Source organism: Protopterus annectens, chromosome 8.part1 (assembly GCF_019279795.1).
Source record: "Protopterus annectens isolate FY-2018-M chromosome 8.part1, PAN1.0, whole genome shotgun sequence".
NCBI lineage: Eukaryota > Metazoa > Chordata > Ceratodontiformes > Protopteridae > Protopterus > Protopterus annectens.
Genome location: NC_056742.1, coordinates 135,518,035 through 135,535,861, shown reverse-complemented (window position 1 = coordinate 135,535,861; position 17,827 = coordinate 135,518,035). Strand labels below are relative to the sequence as shown.

General features: G+C 41.2%; 1 protein-coding gene across 3 annotated transcripts in view; it reads left to right on the top strand.

Moving 5' to 3' along the window:
• Positions 1–17,827, top strand: part of ADAT1 (adenosine deaminase tRNA specific 1) — a 615,073-nt gene that overhangs the window by 316,356 nt on the left and 280,890 nt on the right. For all 3 annotated transcript variants that reach the window (XM_044081771.1, XM_044081770.1, XM_044081772.1), the window contains one exon: positions 17,064–17,150. In XM_044081771.1, coding sequence (XP_043937706.1) covers positions 17,064–17,150 — 87 coding nt within the window. The remainder of the gene's footprint in view (positions 1–17,063; positions 17,151–17,827) is intronic.

The window sequence follows — 17,827 nt, the reverse complement described above, 5'->3', positions numbered from 1 at the left end:
AATGGAAAGCCTTCTAAAATATTTGAAAATGTTCAATGCACATTTTTTTACAGGAGAATTACCTTATGCAAGAAGACATAAGTAAAATTAACACAAATAATTGCACAGTTTTAGTAAGCTCTCATTATAAACAAAAGAGGAGAGGAGGAGCAATATTATGGAAACACTCAATTTGAATGCCTAAAATTACAAATATATCATGACAAATCAGGAATGTTTTGTCTAGTAGCAATGTCCATTAATGGGATACATACACAAGTACATATTTACTGGATACCGGAACTAGGAGCTAAAGTAGCCAAACAACATTTAGATGACATTGTATAACACACTAAGGGGAATATAATTATAACAGGGGAGGGACTTCAATTGTATAATGAATGAGGCTGATAGAAATGCAAAAACTGCAAGTAGGAAATCAGTGTTATCAAAGGTGCTTTCTGATTTTATTGACTCTCGTAACATTTTTAGACATTAATGAATATGCTGAGCCAGATGCATTGTTTTTTACACATTATGCTCATAGCCAAGGTACAGAATCAAGGATAGATAGAGAGTGTACATATCAAGAGACCTAACTACAGAGTTAGATACAGTTAAGATAACTTCATGTTCATTGTCAGACCATAACACAATTACTTTTGAATTGGACTTGAATTCAAAACAAAGAATACCTATAACTAGGATACCTTCATACATAAGAAAACGAAAGGATTTCAAAGACTTTTATATTAAAGAGATACAGACAGTTTTAGATATAAATCTCACTGAAGTCATATTTATATGGGAAAGTATTAGCATAGTTTAAAAATAAACAAAAGCAATGGAACAAAGACTTACTGGATCTACAAAAACAATTGATAAGTTAAAACTTGGCATCCCAAAAGGGAACACAAACTTAACAAGTGAATTAGATGGCATGAATAAAAAATATTTAGAGATGTTACACCATAAGATGATCATCAGTCTAGAGAAGATTAAACTATGTTTTTATTTGATGAACCCTAAGAATCTGAGAAGAATAGCTAACAGAACTGAAAAAATTATAAAAGCAAATCATATAAAAATATATAATACAGATACTAAGAAGAAAGTATCGGAAAGTATTGGATTTAGAAGGAATACTAGAAGCCTTTAAAATATATTTTCACATACCACAAAGTGTACTAGAAGCTTTCTTTAGAAAACATGTCAAAATTAAATTATTAGATCATATTATGTTAATAGATAAACAAATGATGATGACAGAACTTAAATCCCAAGTTAATAAGCTAAAGTTAAATAAAGCCCCAGGCATAGACAATATTACCCCAGAAATTTTTAAATTATTAACTAAAGAAGCTTTACAGCTATTGTTGAAAGTATTTACATTAGTAAAAATAGCAAAGAGATCCCTCCCTCTTGTAAATACACAATGATATCACCTATTTTGAAACCAGTTAAAAATGCTAGTGAATGTTTATCCTATATGCAAATATCTTTACTGAATTTAAATTCCAAGATATTCATGGCAGTACATCATGCTAGGTTACTCCAATTATTAATAGACAAAGATCAAACTGGCTTTATAAAGGACAGGAACACACATGATAACATTAAAATAATTATTTCCTTAATTGATTGTTAACGTTACAAAGAGTAAAATGACTGTGGTCAGTTTAGACATAAATAGTGCCTTTGACTCAGTTCACTGGGATTATTTATGGCTAATTTTAGAAGAATATGGTTTCTCAAAAAAAAAAATCACACTATTAATTAAATCTTTAAATCCTTGGCTTACATAAAGATTGGATTATGCTTTTCTAAATCTATTGAAATCATTAAGGGCACAAAATAGGGCTATTCCCTATCTCCATTATTTGTTTGCGTTGGTCATTGAACTGTTTGCAAGCAGTATACAAATAAATGAAAATATTAAAGGTATACAACTAGATAACTGTCGAGAAATGAAGGTCCATCTGTTTGCAGATTATATTATGCTAACCTTAAAGGAAAATGACATGTCATTAAATGCCCTATTAAACCTAATCCAACATTTCCAGAGGATTTCAGGTCTCAAATTCAATGAAAGTAAGACAAAGATATTCCTTATAAATACTAGTAAGAAAAATGTAGATAAGGAACATTGTAAATATATGCCTACTGATAACAAAATCAGTAGCCTAGGCATTACATTAACAAGTGAACTAGATACAACAATTACAATAAATTACAATGCCATCTTAAATAATAAAAATTTCATACAAAAATGGAAATTTTTTTTTTTTCAAGGGAAGACAGACTTTATATAGGTTCATAGGTTGGTACTAGGCTATCAGCCCTAGGGCCTATACAAGCCTAGCCAAACAATTCCCCAGATATTTCTTCCCATAATATTTACTTCCCTGGACCCCTGTCTAGCAGGGGGACTGACATGATCCCCAGGGTGAATTTCCTATCTCCTATCCAATCATCAAGGTTTCTTTTGAAGAGGGCCAAGGAGGCACTCTGCTTGACATGTATGGGTAGTCTATTCCAGAGTAGGGGGAGTTTCTGGGTCAGGAACCTATCCCTCCAGCATGTTTTTTTCATTGTGATGACAAGGTTTAGATCCCTGGAGTGTGTGACTGTGAGGGATTGGGATTTCTTTAAGTGGAGCATGTCCAACAGCTCAGGGTTTGACATGGCCTTGTATGTTAAGCAGAGATCGCCTCTGAGCAGATGATATGCCACAGAGTATAGCTGGAGTTTTTTTAGATGGTCAGCATAGGGCATCTGCTTTAGGCCTGTGATTCTTTTAGTGAGGTATTTCTGCGGCCTTACCAGCTGTTGCAGATGTCTTGTGAGGTACATACCTGGGATGAGTATAGTGGGACAATGACCTCCTTTTTCCTGGATGAAAAGCCCTTAGTGATGACGTGTGCCACATAGAAGGATTTCCTGACTGTTGTGGCAATGTGGTTATCGAAAGTGAAACCACTGTCCACCTGTGTCCCTAAGTCTCTCACCATACTTTCAGTGTTTAGTGTACTGCCACCTATGTGGTAATTCATGGGTAAATGTTTTTTCCCAAAGGGGATAACTGTACATTTCTTGGCATTAAGCTTGAGCCCATGGCTCTGGCACTAAGCATCTGTTTCTGTAAGGCCCTTTTGTAGAATATCCACATAATTTGGGGATTCAATAATGGCTCTCAGTTTGCAATCATCTGCAGACTTTGTTAGCCAGAGTCCCTTAGTGTTGGCCTGTACTTCAGAGAAGTAGATGCCAAACAAGAGCGGTTCCAGGACTGAACCCTGAGGTATTGCACTTGTCACTTGTCTGGAGCTGGATTTGGAGTCTGCTACTTTTACAGTCTGGGTTCTATCAGTAAGTCAGTTGGCAACCCATCAAGTGATGTAGGGATTTATGCCCAGCTTAGTAAGTTTATCTATGATTCCAGAGTCGGGGATGGTGTCGAAGGCCTTGGCGAGGTCCAGGTAGGCTGTGTGGACTGCCTTACCCTTGTCCACAGCTCTGGAGACTGATCCGAAGAAGTCAATCAGGTTCAGGAGACAAGATCGACCCTTCACGAACCCAAACTGGGTGGGGTCCAGTGTTTGAAGGTTGCCAATGTCTTTGTTTATAAGTTCCATGTTAATGCGTTCCATGCCCTTGCAGATCAGGCTCATCAGACTGATGGGACGGTAGTTCCTGGGATCCAAGGTGGATTCCCCCTTGTGGAGTGGGATAACTGTAGCTGTGTGCCACTCAGTGGACACGAAGCCTGAGGTGAGGTTATGATTAAACATGACACTTAGGTGAGGTGCCAGTTCATTTTGTAGTTCATGTAGCACACAGCCTGGGATGTCATCTGGTCCCATGGATGCTTAGCTTTGGAGAGTGCGGTTTCTAACTGTGTGGCTGTGATTACTGACATTTGGCAATCGTTTGGTATTGAGATGGGCATTTTAGGGGGTGAGAGGGGGTGAAGTTGGCACTAAATTGATCTGCCAGGATATTGCAGTATCCTTGGGATCAGTATATTTAATGCCATTCTGTTGTAACTCAGAGCAGATCTGAGCATTGCCATTTAGATTCTTGACATAACTATAGAATGCCTTGTGGTTATCTTTGGAATCTTTGGCAATTTTATTTTTGTAACTAGCTTTGGAGGATTTTATGAGGGATCTCAGCTTCTTACTGAGGCTGGTAAGGAAGTTTTCTGCTTCCTGGGATTTTCCTCTTTTCTGCAACAGTTTCTTCCTTCTGTTGTATAGTTTGTTTATGGCAGGGGACCACCAGATTGGCTTCCTTTTTTTGGAGGAGAGTGTCTTGGTTCTGTTTGGGATGGCACGATTCATGTACAAGTTGATGTACTCGTACAGTGCCTTGGTGTAGGATTCAGCAATTGAACTTTCAGCTCCCGTCTGCATAGGTGCCATGAAGTTTGTCACTTCTGACTTAAGTAGCATGAAGTTGGCTTTGGAGAAATTTTTTACAGAGGTTTCCTTAGTGTGGGTTGGAGGTGGGATGTGGATGCCAAGGGTGATTTGCTTATGGTCAGATCTAACCAATGAGGGGGTGACCACTGGTGTGGAGCATCTAGCTCCCATGTTGGTAATGACCAGGTGTAGGATATTGGAGCCCCTGGTGGGACAATGGATTAGTTGATCCAGGGCATTGGAATTTATGAATTCCAAGAACCGTTGGGAAAAGGTGTTGGTACCCGAGTAGTTTTCCCAGTTAATGGCAGGGTAGTTGAAATCACCCAGTATTAGGGTGTTTAGTTGTATCTTAATATTTTCCAATATGTTTAGAAAGGTGTAGTGAGAATCTTGGGGCATGGTGGGGGATCTGTAGCAAACTACAATTTCGATTGCAGTCTTACCTAGTGTTAGTTGCACCTGGAGAATTTCACATGCATTGTGTTGGGCAACTAGCCTGGAGGTGTGAATATCCTTGGTGTGAATATGGACACTCCTCCACCTTTAGTGTTTCGGTCTTGGTTTGGTGGCCGAAAAGTGTGGTAAGAGTTGTAGCCTGGTATTGCAGGGGTTCTCTCTGGAATCTTGAACCAGATCTCAGTTACTGCACAGATATTGATGTTCTCCATTTTTAGGAGTGCCTCGAGAGAGTGCATTTTGAGGTTTAGACTTCTAACATTGAGTAGCATTACCTTCAGATTTTGGATGCTTGTATCTGTTACTGTGGTGGTTTTGTCCTTTGAACCTTGCCTAAAAAAGGCAGTATAGGGGTGACAAGAGCTTTAGCCAGTAATCTGAATCCCAGGGGTGACAGGTACAGGCCATCTCTGGCAAAGCATCGTGGTTTGTCGATCATGTCGTCTCAGGCATACAGATACTGGATCCCCTTTGTATGACACCAGAAGCTTAGCCAGTTGTTGAAGTCAATCATTTTGTCCTTATACTGTAGTATCATTTTGGGCAAAGACAGGATGCTACTTAGGGCTAGGGTCATACCTGCCTGGGCCACATGATCCAAGAGCTCTTCCATGTTTCTTTTCATGTAGTCCAGGGAGGTACGTCTCAAGTCATTCACTCTAACATGGACAATGACAGAGTTGTATTTGTACTTGTGGAGTGACTTGAGTGCATGCATTATGTGGCAGATCCTGGCATGCTACAGGCAGCTGACTGTAATTTTCTCCTTGCTCAGCCTGGTGAGTGGGACATCAGTGTGTCCGACTATAGAGTCACCTATGACTAAAGTGTTGGGTACGTTGTTTTGGCTTTGGAGCTGTTGTTGGGTGGCACACTGGTGTTGTGAGCTATGTGTCACTTTGGTTGTGACTGGTGTTTGTTTGCGTTTCAGCTTTGGGAGGTCCTTGTTGCTTGGGCAGGTTAATGTTAAGGACCTCCGCATATGTGGGTTTAGTGTTGCTATGTGTGGGTGTTGATGGTATGGGTTTTGAAGGGCTATGTGTTGCTTGAGGTGTAGTGCAGGTGTTAACTTTCTCCTCTTGACTGTCTAATACAATCTTGGCTGGAGAGAGCTTTGCTTCCAGTTTGACTATGTAAGTCCATCTCTCACAGGTTGTAGTGTTGGGTAATAGGAGGAGATTACAGTGATTATTTTTCCAAAGATACTATACTTTATACAAGCTTCCAACGATACCATACTTTATACAAGCTTGTTCTCTTCCTCCCCTAAATCTTATATGAAACAATTTAAAAGATTAATCATCAACTTCATATGGTATCATAATAAACCCAGAATAGCCATGATAAATCATTAGGAGGAGTTGGTCTGCTTGATACGGAGACATATACACTGCCATCTATCATAAAAAACAATATCATCATGGATAAATACGGCTTATGCATCCAGATGGAAACAAATACATGAAAGAATATGATTGAAATAGAGTTTTGCTTTACCACAGCAATACACAGGAATAGTATCCAATAATTTTCTCTGGATGTTGAGAGAGCACACAACAGAAAATAAACATAAAAATGTAAATTAATCATATGCATATTAAAAGCTTACGAAAACTTTATAAATAGCAATCCTGACATAACAGCATGGTCATTTTTTATATCCTATTGCATGCACACACAGTAATATTAAAACCTTTGATACAGAAACAGATAAGACCCTTAAGAGGAATGAACTGACTTATTGGCATCAGTTAGATTATGGAAAGGTGCTAACAATGGGAACAAGTAAGAAGGAAATTTAATTTAGATAATAATTTATGGCTGCTTATACAGGACATACGATAATATATTTTAAACAGACTGGAAACAGTGCAGTTAACAATTAGACAAAATGTTCCTAAATTTATAGAACATGTGGTCTTCACAAGAAAACAAGTCATTACTGGATAAGGCCACTTATCATGCATTTATAAAATAGTTAAAAAAATGAAAACATGTCATAAAGTAAATTTATGAGATTACTATAATCAATAAATAAATTCCCAAATGACAGTGATAAACTAATTCTCCTGTCCTCAAAATAAACATCTCTTTCACTACAGTAGAAGCTTTTTACATGGAAGTTTATATGCAGGTCTTACGTAACACCTCATAAAATGGAATTAAAGTTCAAGCAAGATATTGGCTGTTAGAGATGCAAATTATTCCAACTGTCTAAATCCTTGATCCTGTTTAATGTTCCTGTACCTAGTTGTATTCCAAGAGCATCATTTTCACTTCTATGGAGTCTATTGGCCATTGCAAGAAAGACCATAACAATAAACTGGAAAAGTGAGACTTATCCTACATTCAGATACATAAACATCATGTTGAATATGTTTCAATTGGAAGTGATCATCATCAGAAAAAAGAACTACAAGAACTACATCACTATACAATGCATGGCAAAGAGTGACTGAGATACTGAAGAGTAATGACTGTAGCAATTCATGAAATGAATCATGAATGTAAAGATGTAAATCATATATTTATTCTAGACACCCTTGCAAATAGTTTGGTTTGTTGTTTTTTATGTTTGACGAATCTATTTGTCTTTAACTTGTATATATCGTGTGCATATATTTCAGTGTTATAAAAATATATTTATATTTGGAAAACTTAATAAAAATATTTGGAAGAAAAAATGCATAAGTTACACACTGTTATTAGCTGCAATGTGCATGTGCATTCTTATGGAAAAATCTGTGCAGAGAAAGCAGAGCAGGTTTGCCATGCAAAGGCAGCAGATCTAGGTAAATAGTGCGTTTGTGTGTGTGTGTGTGTGTATGTTTGTATGTATTATAATGTGTATGCAATTGTACGTATTTAGTGTGTATGTAGTTATGTATGTGTATGACTACAGGGATAGTTTGTGTGGGTACTGCAATTAAATACACATGATTGCTTATTATTTGTTTGGTGGGTGTGTCTTGGATGACTACTGCCTGACACTGTTTAAGTTCAGGAGATCAGGAATGCAAGCTATCCTGGTACTAGATGTGTGCATGTATGTCTCTGTATGTATCAGTATGCAAGTGTCTCTGCAGGGGTGTGTGTGTGTGCGTGTGTGTGTGTGTGTGTGTGTGTGTGTGTGTGTGTGTGTGTGTGTTTTCTCTGCTATCTTGCAGGAAAGGCTGAGTAGAGCAGAGGCGTGAACTGCAGCAGCTCTACTCTACTTGGCCTATTTTACTAGATAGTTACTGGGGTAGGTAACTTGCAGGTTTTATGAATATATATGTGTGCATACACATGTGCTAATGCATGTGTGTGGACGGGGGACCGTGTAACTGTGTGTAGCTCTTTGAGAACCTGCATAATTTTCTTGTATAGCGTAGTGGGGCACTCAGCTGAGCAGTTATTTTCACTGCTCAAATGAGTGATTCACAATCATACATACTAGTAGCTAATGAAATTCAATGCCATGCAGAGTATGCATGTCTGTACCCCATATTGTTACTGAGTGGTGCAGTCTGGCTTATTGTGCAGTGCTAGTTGCTCTGTTATACTCATTTCTATGAATACCACCTCACGTGTAATTGATGAGAAAGATGGTGAGCATTGTAAAAGAAATTGCAGACATTTTACAAGAAAATTAGTTGAAATCAAAATTCCGTGAGGAAAAGGAACTTGGAATGTCATAAACAGTCCTGCCACAAGAAAATAGAAACTGAAAACTGCACTAGTCATGAGATGCAGCAAGATGCTCCTGAAGTATCATCTGTAAAAAGTGATTAGTGTAAGTAGAGCTGATAATCTGTGCAGCCATGGTGCACGTGTGAAGAAGAAGATAGGTATATTGACTGTTTAAAATGTATTGAATATTGAAAAATTGCTCTGTATATAAAAAAAGAGTAATAGCCCATGACATACATAGTATACCGCTAGAGGTAATTTTAAAAATGTATAGTGTTATGTAGTGCATATTACCCCATAAATAAATAAATAAATAAATATATATATATATATATATATATATATATATATATATATATATATATATTTGTGTGTGTGTGTCTACATGTGTATATCAGCTTTAAGAAAAGGAAGAGATGTTATATATGGGTATATACCTTTAATGCTAATGTACACTGACTAACATGTTATGTGGTAACTCCTTACTTAGAGAAATTAGTCGAAATATAGACCTGTTGTGTCTGAGTGTTATTTATTAAGCCTCTTAATGTGACACATTCAAAAGATCCTTATAGCATGAAGAAAATGCATAGTATAATTTCATATACTCCATTATGGGAGAGGAGACAAATCAAACACAGAAAAAGGTAGTGAATTTTGAAAGTCTAAGAGCAATGCACTCATATTGCTTGTTAGAACTTCTGATTGTACCATTCCTTATAAGAGGGAGAAATAAAAATGAACAGGATATATTCTTAATCGTCACTAGTCTGCCAGGGGGGATGAGTTTGGCCAGTGCCCTTTTGCCTCCTTATAGAATTTATAGGGGGTGGCAGCAATTGCAGCGAGATACAGCTAATTATGTTTCTGACAATTGCCGGTTAAAAAGTAGTCTGCTTGTGTGGAATGCACATACATAGCACTAGTGGAGTATTGTACACCACAGTGCAGGGGGCAAATTCTGGCAAAGGTAGATTAAAAAACTTTTCTACCTGTATATTGGGTTATACACTGGGAGGAGAGGTAGAATGAGCTGCTGTGCAGTTGAAGGTTTGCGGGGAAAAGGAAGTATTAATCAGTAAAGTCTTTCTGGATAGGTGTTTAGTTTGGCTTTCAGTTTTGTAAGGAAGCTACCAGTGACAGCTATAGCTAGAGATAAGCTCTGGCCCATTGACCTTGGTGTATCATAAATATTTTTCAGCTACTTATTTTATAGTGCAGTATGCAGTCATGTATAGTGGGCTGGAATAATGTTGTATGTTAAGTTGTCTATCTCGCCTTCATTCTTGCTGGATGGGTTCGGAGCCGACCTCGGCTCCGACTCGGCCACTCTAAAGCTCGAGAGTTGGTTCCACCGGCTCGAGGCTCCCCTTATATCCCACAATGCTAGGCGAGAGTTACCTCAGATCTCGTTTGCCGCTACAGCTTCGAGGTTGGTTGTTCTACCGGTTCCTGGTGAGTTTAAGCTTTTTTCTATTAAAAGTCACTCTGTTTCCCCTTTTTTAGTTTAATTATTGTCCTATTAGTGTAGTTCAGTGTACTTTATCCCCGAACTAATATTTTCCCGTTTCTTTCTTTGAAAGAACTTTTAGTTTTTCCCTTGGGCCTTGGGCCTTCTCTTCCCTAGGGAGTGTTTGTGTAGTTTAAGCTACTGTTTATTGTACTTTATTGTACTTTATTTTTAGTATTTCTACTAAAGTAATTTTTTCTGACAGGGTATAACTGGTGTGTTTGAGTGTGTGTTTGTGTTCACCAGTTAGGCTATGTCTAAGGAAGCAAAGGTCTCCGGATTCAAGAAGTGTGATGCGTGCTATCAGAAAATGTCTCTGACAGACGCTCACACTTCTTGTGTCTATTGTCTGGGGCCTTTGCACCTGCAGGACTCCTGTGCTGTCTGCCATGGCTTCAGCCCCAGGGTCCTGCAGGAAAGGAAAAACAAGCTCATTTTGAGAGGCTTGTTGAAGCCTGAGGATTCCCTGTCTGTCTCAACAGGGAAACCCTCCAAGGCATCGAGGTCTTCGGCTCCGGCTTCTGAGCCGAGACCTCAGGTTGTTCAACCTTTGCCTTTATCGGCTCCGGCTGGAGCCGATAAGACTTAGTCCACAGTTTCTGTGGCTCCCTCGCTCCGCCGGAGCCGAGGTTATCGAGGTACCGTGTCGGCTCCGACAAGATCTTGAGCCGACAACCAGAAAGAGGTCTAGGTCACCTTCTCTTGGCTCCGTTCATTCGGCTCCAGGTTCTCCCCTGCTGTCTGAACGGAGCCAAAGGTCTCATTCCTCTAGGTCATCGAGGTTGTCCGATCATGACCTTCAGAGGGTGGTGAGTCGACTACTTAAGTCTGAGGCACTGGCCCAGATGCTTCAGAGCCCGACTCATCAGTCGGTGCCTGTCCCGTCCATCAACTCCTTCCTCCTTCGACTCTCTTGAGCTCGGAGCCGGGTCGTCGGAACCGAGACTGTGGTCACCTCGAGCCGAGACAATTGTCTTCGGCTCTGTCGCCGGCTCCGTTTTCTTCCATGGAGGAATCTCGGCGCCGGACTTCCCTCGTCGGCTCCGAGGGTGAGTGGCATCGGACCCTTGTCCGACCCCCCTCTCCTCTCGGTGCTTGGCGCTGGTGAGTTCGGCTCCGACATCGGCCTCGAGCCATCACTGTCGGTGCCGAGGGGGGTCTTTAGCTCCTCGGAGCGGGGACCTCTGGCTCTGCCTGACAGGGGTGCTTTCGAGGTCATGCGGAGTGTGCTAGAGCCTGGCTCTACTCCACAGTCGGCTCCGTCAGCCCCTCCCTCTATGCTGCCTCAGGGTAAGTCGACTCACTCCCTCATCCCGGACCGCAGAGAGCCAACTCCTCAGGAGCCCCTGTGGGATTTCATCCTCTTCCGAGGCCTCTCCTGATTTGGCAGAAGAGCCCCTCGGAAGAGGAAGTGCAAGAGGAAGCACATTGACTCACCTGAGTCTATCACGTCTGACACAGATCTGGATGATTCTGAGGGTTCCCCCCGTTCCCCTTCTGAAGATGTCTCCTTTGCAGACATACTAGAGATCCTTAAACAGAGGGGAAATTGGCCAGCCCTCAACCCTTCGGAGGACGAATCTGTGTATCTTGAGGCGTTTGGCTCTCGTCCTTCCACCTCCTGGGTGTCCCCCTTGACCCCCTCATGCAGGTGGTTGCAAAAGGCATGGACGGCTCCTGATTCAGTGGACCCCACTCCCAGGAGACCCTCCAAATTCATCACAGCTCCAGCAGACAAGGAATTTTTATCAAAAGGAGTCTCTGTGGATGCTATGGTGGTAGCTGCCGCCACAAAGAAGGAACTGGCTGATCCTTCGGTGCCTGTCCATCCACCTAACAAGGAATCTAGGTCCATGGATAGGTACGGGAAGCGGATGTTCTCCTCAGCGACATTTACTATGCGTTCGCTGAATTACCTGTGCCATTTCACTCGTCTTCAAAGGGACTTGATCAAAGAAGCGAGTGAAATGCTGAAGGACCCTACAGCTGCGGGTTTCCAAGAAAAAATGAACACGCAGCTGGCTATCCTTAATTCTATTTCCAACTCCTCCATGCGCCTCCTCTCTTATGCGGCCGATGGAGCGAGCAGAGCCAAGAGGAACAGGGGTAGCCTTACGTAGGCACGCCTGGATGCGGCTATGCAATTTTGCGGAACCTTTCAAGACGTCTTTCACAAACTCCCTTTGATGGATCATCCCTTTTGGTCCACAAGTGAAAGAAACCCTGACTAGGTGCGAGACGGATGGCAAGACCCTTTCTGCCGTCGGAGTCCGTTTTCCACTCCTTCTAGGCCTTACCCCAAAGGCCAGAAGGGGGGAAAGATGTGGTTCCATAAACAATCTCAAGGGACTTCGCCTGACGCACAGAGTCGGTTCCCCGCCAGAGGCAGAGGGGAACAACAATGGTAGACGCCCTAGAGGCAGAGGGGTCCGCAGAACCAGGGCAATCGAGAAACGTCTTCCGATAAGCCCTTTCAGCATCCCTGAGGTGTTGCCCGACTGCCCATCTTCGGAGGCAGTCGGGGGAAGATTGTCACTGTACCCAGAAGCCTGGCTATCCCTGACAAAGGACAAATGGGTACAGTCCATCATTTCCGAAGGTTATTCTATTCCCTTTCTTCGCTTTTCCAAGTCAATCAAAAATCCCTTCCAGATGTTCCTCCCGCTCAAAGGGATATAGCAGCTTTGGAAATTTCAAAACTGCTTGCAAAAGAGCTATTCAGCCAGTGCCAGCAGACCAACTAGGATCCGGAATCTACTCAAGGTTCTTTTTAGTTCCAAAGAAAACAGGGGACTGGAGACCAATTTTGGATCTCAGTATCTTGAACAGATCGGTCAAGAAAACAAGATTTCGGATGGTCACGCTGCAATCCATTCTTCCTCTGTTGGGAAGAGGAAACTGGATGTGCTCTATAGACCTTCAGGACGCGTACTATCACATAAAAATGAACAGGCGCTCCAGAAGATTCCTCCGCTTCAGGCTGGGAACCAGTCATTTTCAATTCAGGGCCCTGCCCTTTGGTCTCACCACTGCCCCGGTGTTTACCAAATGCATGGCAGTGGTAGCTTCTCACCTGAGACGACAAGGATTCCAGGTGTTTCCATATTTGGACGACTGGCTCCTCACAGCTCCCACCAAGCATCTTCTTTTGATGGCCAGAGATCACACTTTTCGCGTCTGTCAAGAACTGGGTATCTCAATAAATTGCGAAAAGTCTGTTTTGTCGCCTTGTCGTACTATTACCTACATAGGCGCAAATTTAGATACTGTAAACATGTCTGCAACACTAACGAACCAAAGGATATCAGACATTCAGAAATTGGTGTCTCTTCTTCTCAACAACAACAGAGCCAAGGCCAGGTTAGTTCTAAAGGTGTTGGGTATCATGGCAGCGCCATACCTCTCCTCCCATTGGCCAGATACCACATGCGGATCCTTCAGTGGATGCTTTTTCTCAATGGTCATACCAGGAACTTCCCATGTCTCACACCATTATGATCACGCAAGCGTGCAAAAGCATCTCATGTGGTGGATGTCTTCCCCAGCTCCTGTTGGGAGACCATTTGTTCCACCTCCTCCGGTTGCTACTCTGACAACGGATGCCTCCCTGATCGGGTGGGGGCATTATCAGGGCAGGACAGTCCAGGGCACATGGCAACCAAACGAATGCCACTTGCACATAAATGTTCTGGAGATGAGAGCAGTGCTTTTAGCGTTGCAAGCCCTTCAAGACTCTCTTCCCTTGGGAACGATTGCAATCCAGACAGACAATATGTCTGTAGTGTGGTACATCAACAAACAAGGCCGAACCAGATCATACCCCTGTGTCGAGAAGCACTCAGACTGTGGCAATGGGCGATTTCTTCTCAGCGTTTTCTGATAGCAACGCATATCCGCGGCAAGTGCAATCACAATGCGGACTAGTTGAGCAGAGCTATTCTCATGCCTTACGAGTGGATTCTGAAAGAGTCTGTAGTGAGAGATATTTCTCAAGTGGGGTCAGCCTTGCTGCGATCTTTTGCTACTCCCCAAAACAGCAAGTGCAGAGAGTACTTCACTCTATTCCCTTTACCAGGCCAACCCAGCAGGGACGCTAGTCCAAGTTTGGCCCCGGGACTTCTTTATGCATTTCCTCCTTTCCCACTGATCTCTCAAGTAATACAGAAAGCTATCGCTCAGAAGGCCTCATTGATCCTCATTGCTCCTTACTGGCCTCGACAAGTGTGGTTCCCCTTTCTACATCAATTTCTGTTGAGCGACCGTGGAATCTGGACCTAGTTCCAGATCTTTTGATCCATCAGTCGGGTCAGTTTCATCGCCCTCCCCTCTCTGAACCTCACTGCTTGGTTCCTCCACTTCCAACCGTAGCCAGGCTTCCTCAATTATCTCACTCTGTTAGAGATATATTGATAGCTTCCCATAAATCTTCCACTAGAAAGATTTATTTGAGTAAGTGGAAACGATTTTCTTATTGGGCACAAGGAAAGGACATAGATCCTTTCACCGCTTCCATCCAACTAGTCCTCGATTTTCTTGATGAACTCTTCCATGCAGGTTCATCTCCATCTACTCTTAAGGTTCAATTGGCAGCTATTTCTAATTTCCATGTGGGTATTTCTGAATCCGCCCTAATGTCCCACAAACTCTGCAAAGCCTTTTTGAAAGGAGTTTTTCTTCTCAGACCTCCTGTAAGAAATCCTCCTTCTCCTTGGGACCTAAATTTAGTTCTTGCTTCCTTGATTCTTTCCCCTTTCGAACCTGCAGCTTCATGTTCCTTAAAGTTATTATCATGGAAAACTCTCTTTCTGGTGGCTATTACATCAGCTAGAAGAATTTCAGAACTTCAAGCACTCAGTTGTCGTTCTCCTTACCTTGTGTTCCATAAGGACAGAGTTTCCTTACGAACTAACCCGTCCTTTTTGCCTAAGGTGGTTTCAACATCAAATCTTAACCAATGCATCGACCTTCCTGTCTTTTTCCCGGAGTATTCAAATAGGTCTGAACAAAAATTACACTGTCTGGATGTTCATCATCAGTTAAGGTACTACTTGGACAGGACAAAACAATTCAGAAAATCTGATCAGCTGTTTGTCTCCTATGCGGAAAGCAGAAAGGGACTTCCAGTTTCAAAGGTAACTTTATCCAGATGGCTAACATCTCTGATTACCCTTGTTTATGAGATTAGACACAAAAAACTGCCTAATAAGCCTAAAGCCCATTCCACCAGAGCTTTGGCTACTTCTCTAGCCTTCCAAGACAGACTGCCTATTGACACCATTTGTGCAGCGGCAACTTGGGCTACTCCTCACACTTTTATTTCCCATTATAAGTTGGACTTAGCTTCTAGGCATAGAGCTAATTTTGGTTCCACTGTTCTCAGGAGTCTGTTCCGTTAGGCCACCCGGGACAAGGTGCTAGGGACGCGGTCCCATCCAGCAAGAATGAAGGCGAGATAGACAACTTAACATATAGAAGTTATGTTCTTACCATAACGTTCCATGTTAGTTGTCTTCTCGCCTTCTTCTTGCGTCCCACCCTCCTTCCCCCCGGCCTGGACAGACCTAGAGGAGTTGTGATCGTGACCTCTCTTTCTACCACCTCTTTCTTAGCTATATGCTATTATGCATATTTCCTGTTCAGGATATAGGTCACCCTTCTTCTTCCTGTTGTTAGAGGTGGATTCTATGTTTTCACAGTTATACTGTTTTCTGTTATAAGCTGGGTTTAGCTTACAAACGAGATCTGAGGTAACTCTCGCCTAGCATTGTGGGATATAAGGGGAGCCTCGAGCCGGTGGAACCAACTCTCGAGCTTTAGAGTGGCCGAGTCGGAGCCGAGGTCGGCTCCGAACCCATCCAGCAAGAAGAAGGCGAGAAGAAGACAACTAACATGGAACGTTATGGTAAGAACATAACTTCTATTTCGTTCTTATAGTCTACCTTGGTTGTGGGTAGAGTTCCATGGCTGATGCTGACCTTAATGATTCTAACCAGTTGTCTCAAGAGATGCGGTTCTGGGAGATTGCTGCTGTTTCAGAATGTTTTACAGCAGCTGCTTTGTTTTGAGAGATGACCATTCAGATTTTGGATTGCTAATTTGTTCTTTAAGAATGTGTCTCTGAACTATTCAGTTCGCAGCTTTCTGTCTCTGACTAAGTTTAACATTTGGTGCCACTTCCTGTACCACATGAGATGCTTTTAGCGTTAATAATTTTTAGTAGCTGACCAGAATGCCTGCTTGACTTCCCTCACTTCTTGAATCTCAGGAAGTTTTTGTTTTACTGTGTTGTGTTGTTGTTTGCTTCTCTTTGTTTACTGTTTAGAAAATATAATGGACACTTTCATTTATTAAGGGCTGACAAGTGCTGAGATGCAATGTTTTATGTAGGACATAGTTGAGGTATATTAGATAAGGGCAGTTCTACATTATAGTAAAATTGTAAACGTATACTACCATCTTCTGCTGGTTAAGCTGTTATAAGCTAATCTCAATTTAGTTATAACTGTCTGACAGGTATATCCCTCACCAGTCAAGTAAAAACTCCTATACGTATAGTTACCGTGCTGGTTTGTCTGATTTTTAGTTCGATTTCTGCCCATCTACTAAGCTGTTAATCTATAAATGTAATTTTTCCAATAACTTTAACAATGATTTGATACAAATATAAATGAAATGACTGTTTTTCTGCAGATGTCCTTATAAAACAGAATTGTTCTTTATTAAGTTTTGAATGCTGTTTATCACCTGCATTTGTAGTTTTTGATTGCAAGTTTTGCTTATTTTCATATGAAACCGTAATACAATAGCTATTCTTTTTTTGTTGGAAAATTAAAATTTACAGTGTTTTTAAGTATATGAAGTTTGAACAGTTAACTTGAGTGCATAAATTACTGATTTGGCAAAATGTAGGTGTGATTTATGTCCCTGTTTTGCTTTTTGAAGACTGTTACGACTAAACAACATGATTCTAGGACTGTCCCACATACATTTGCAAGTAAGTTTTATCTTTTTCTGATTAGGTCCAAGATTTGCAAAGCAGAACTTTTCATCATGTTCAAGCAACTGATAGAAAGAACACCCAAAGAACAGCTTCCAGAATCCCTCAGGTAAGTATGATTCCATTTTATTCATCTTTTTTTTAGCATTTTTTGTATAACTTTACTATTTGCAAAATAGCAAGCTGAATCTTGTCCTAAAGAGATTTGTCTGTTACTGTGAATAATGCTTAAGTGTAATAAATCAGCTTTAGTAATAGAAATAAAAAAGTTTACTGATTTAGACATACTAGTACCAAAGCTCAATTCAGTATGAAACCCTACACTTAGGGTGAAAGCATTCATTATTTGGGAATAAAATTACCATTCTGTTCTCTGGGAAGAACCACTTCCATGTGTGGTCTTTTGGAATTACTGAATTGAGCTTTGGTACTAGTTTGCCTTAATTCATAAGCATTTATGTAAAAGTTAAAACATACTTGAGGTTTTCAAAGTTGTACCATTAAGGTTTTCTCAATGGAGTCACTTGAGTTTCTATCTAATTCAGAGGTTTGATACTTCTAGTTTAGAACTAGAAATCCGTGCACCTTGAAGACTGGTTCCTGATTAAAGTTAGTAGCAGAAATATATGTCATCCATTTGGTTGCCAGGATGTAAATGCCCCTTTGTATTTTTTGCCATGATCTTGTCTAGATAGCTTTGTGCTCTTGGCCTGCCTTTCTATACAGGTTTGCAGCACTTTGATTTGGCAGCAACAGTACAAGATTGTGTGTAGATATGGTAAAACT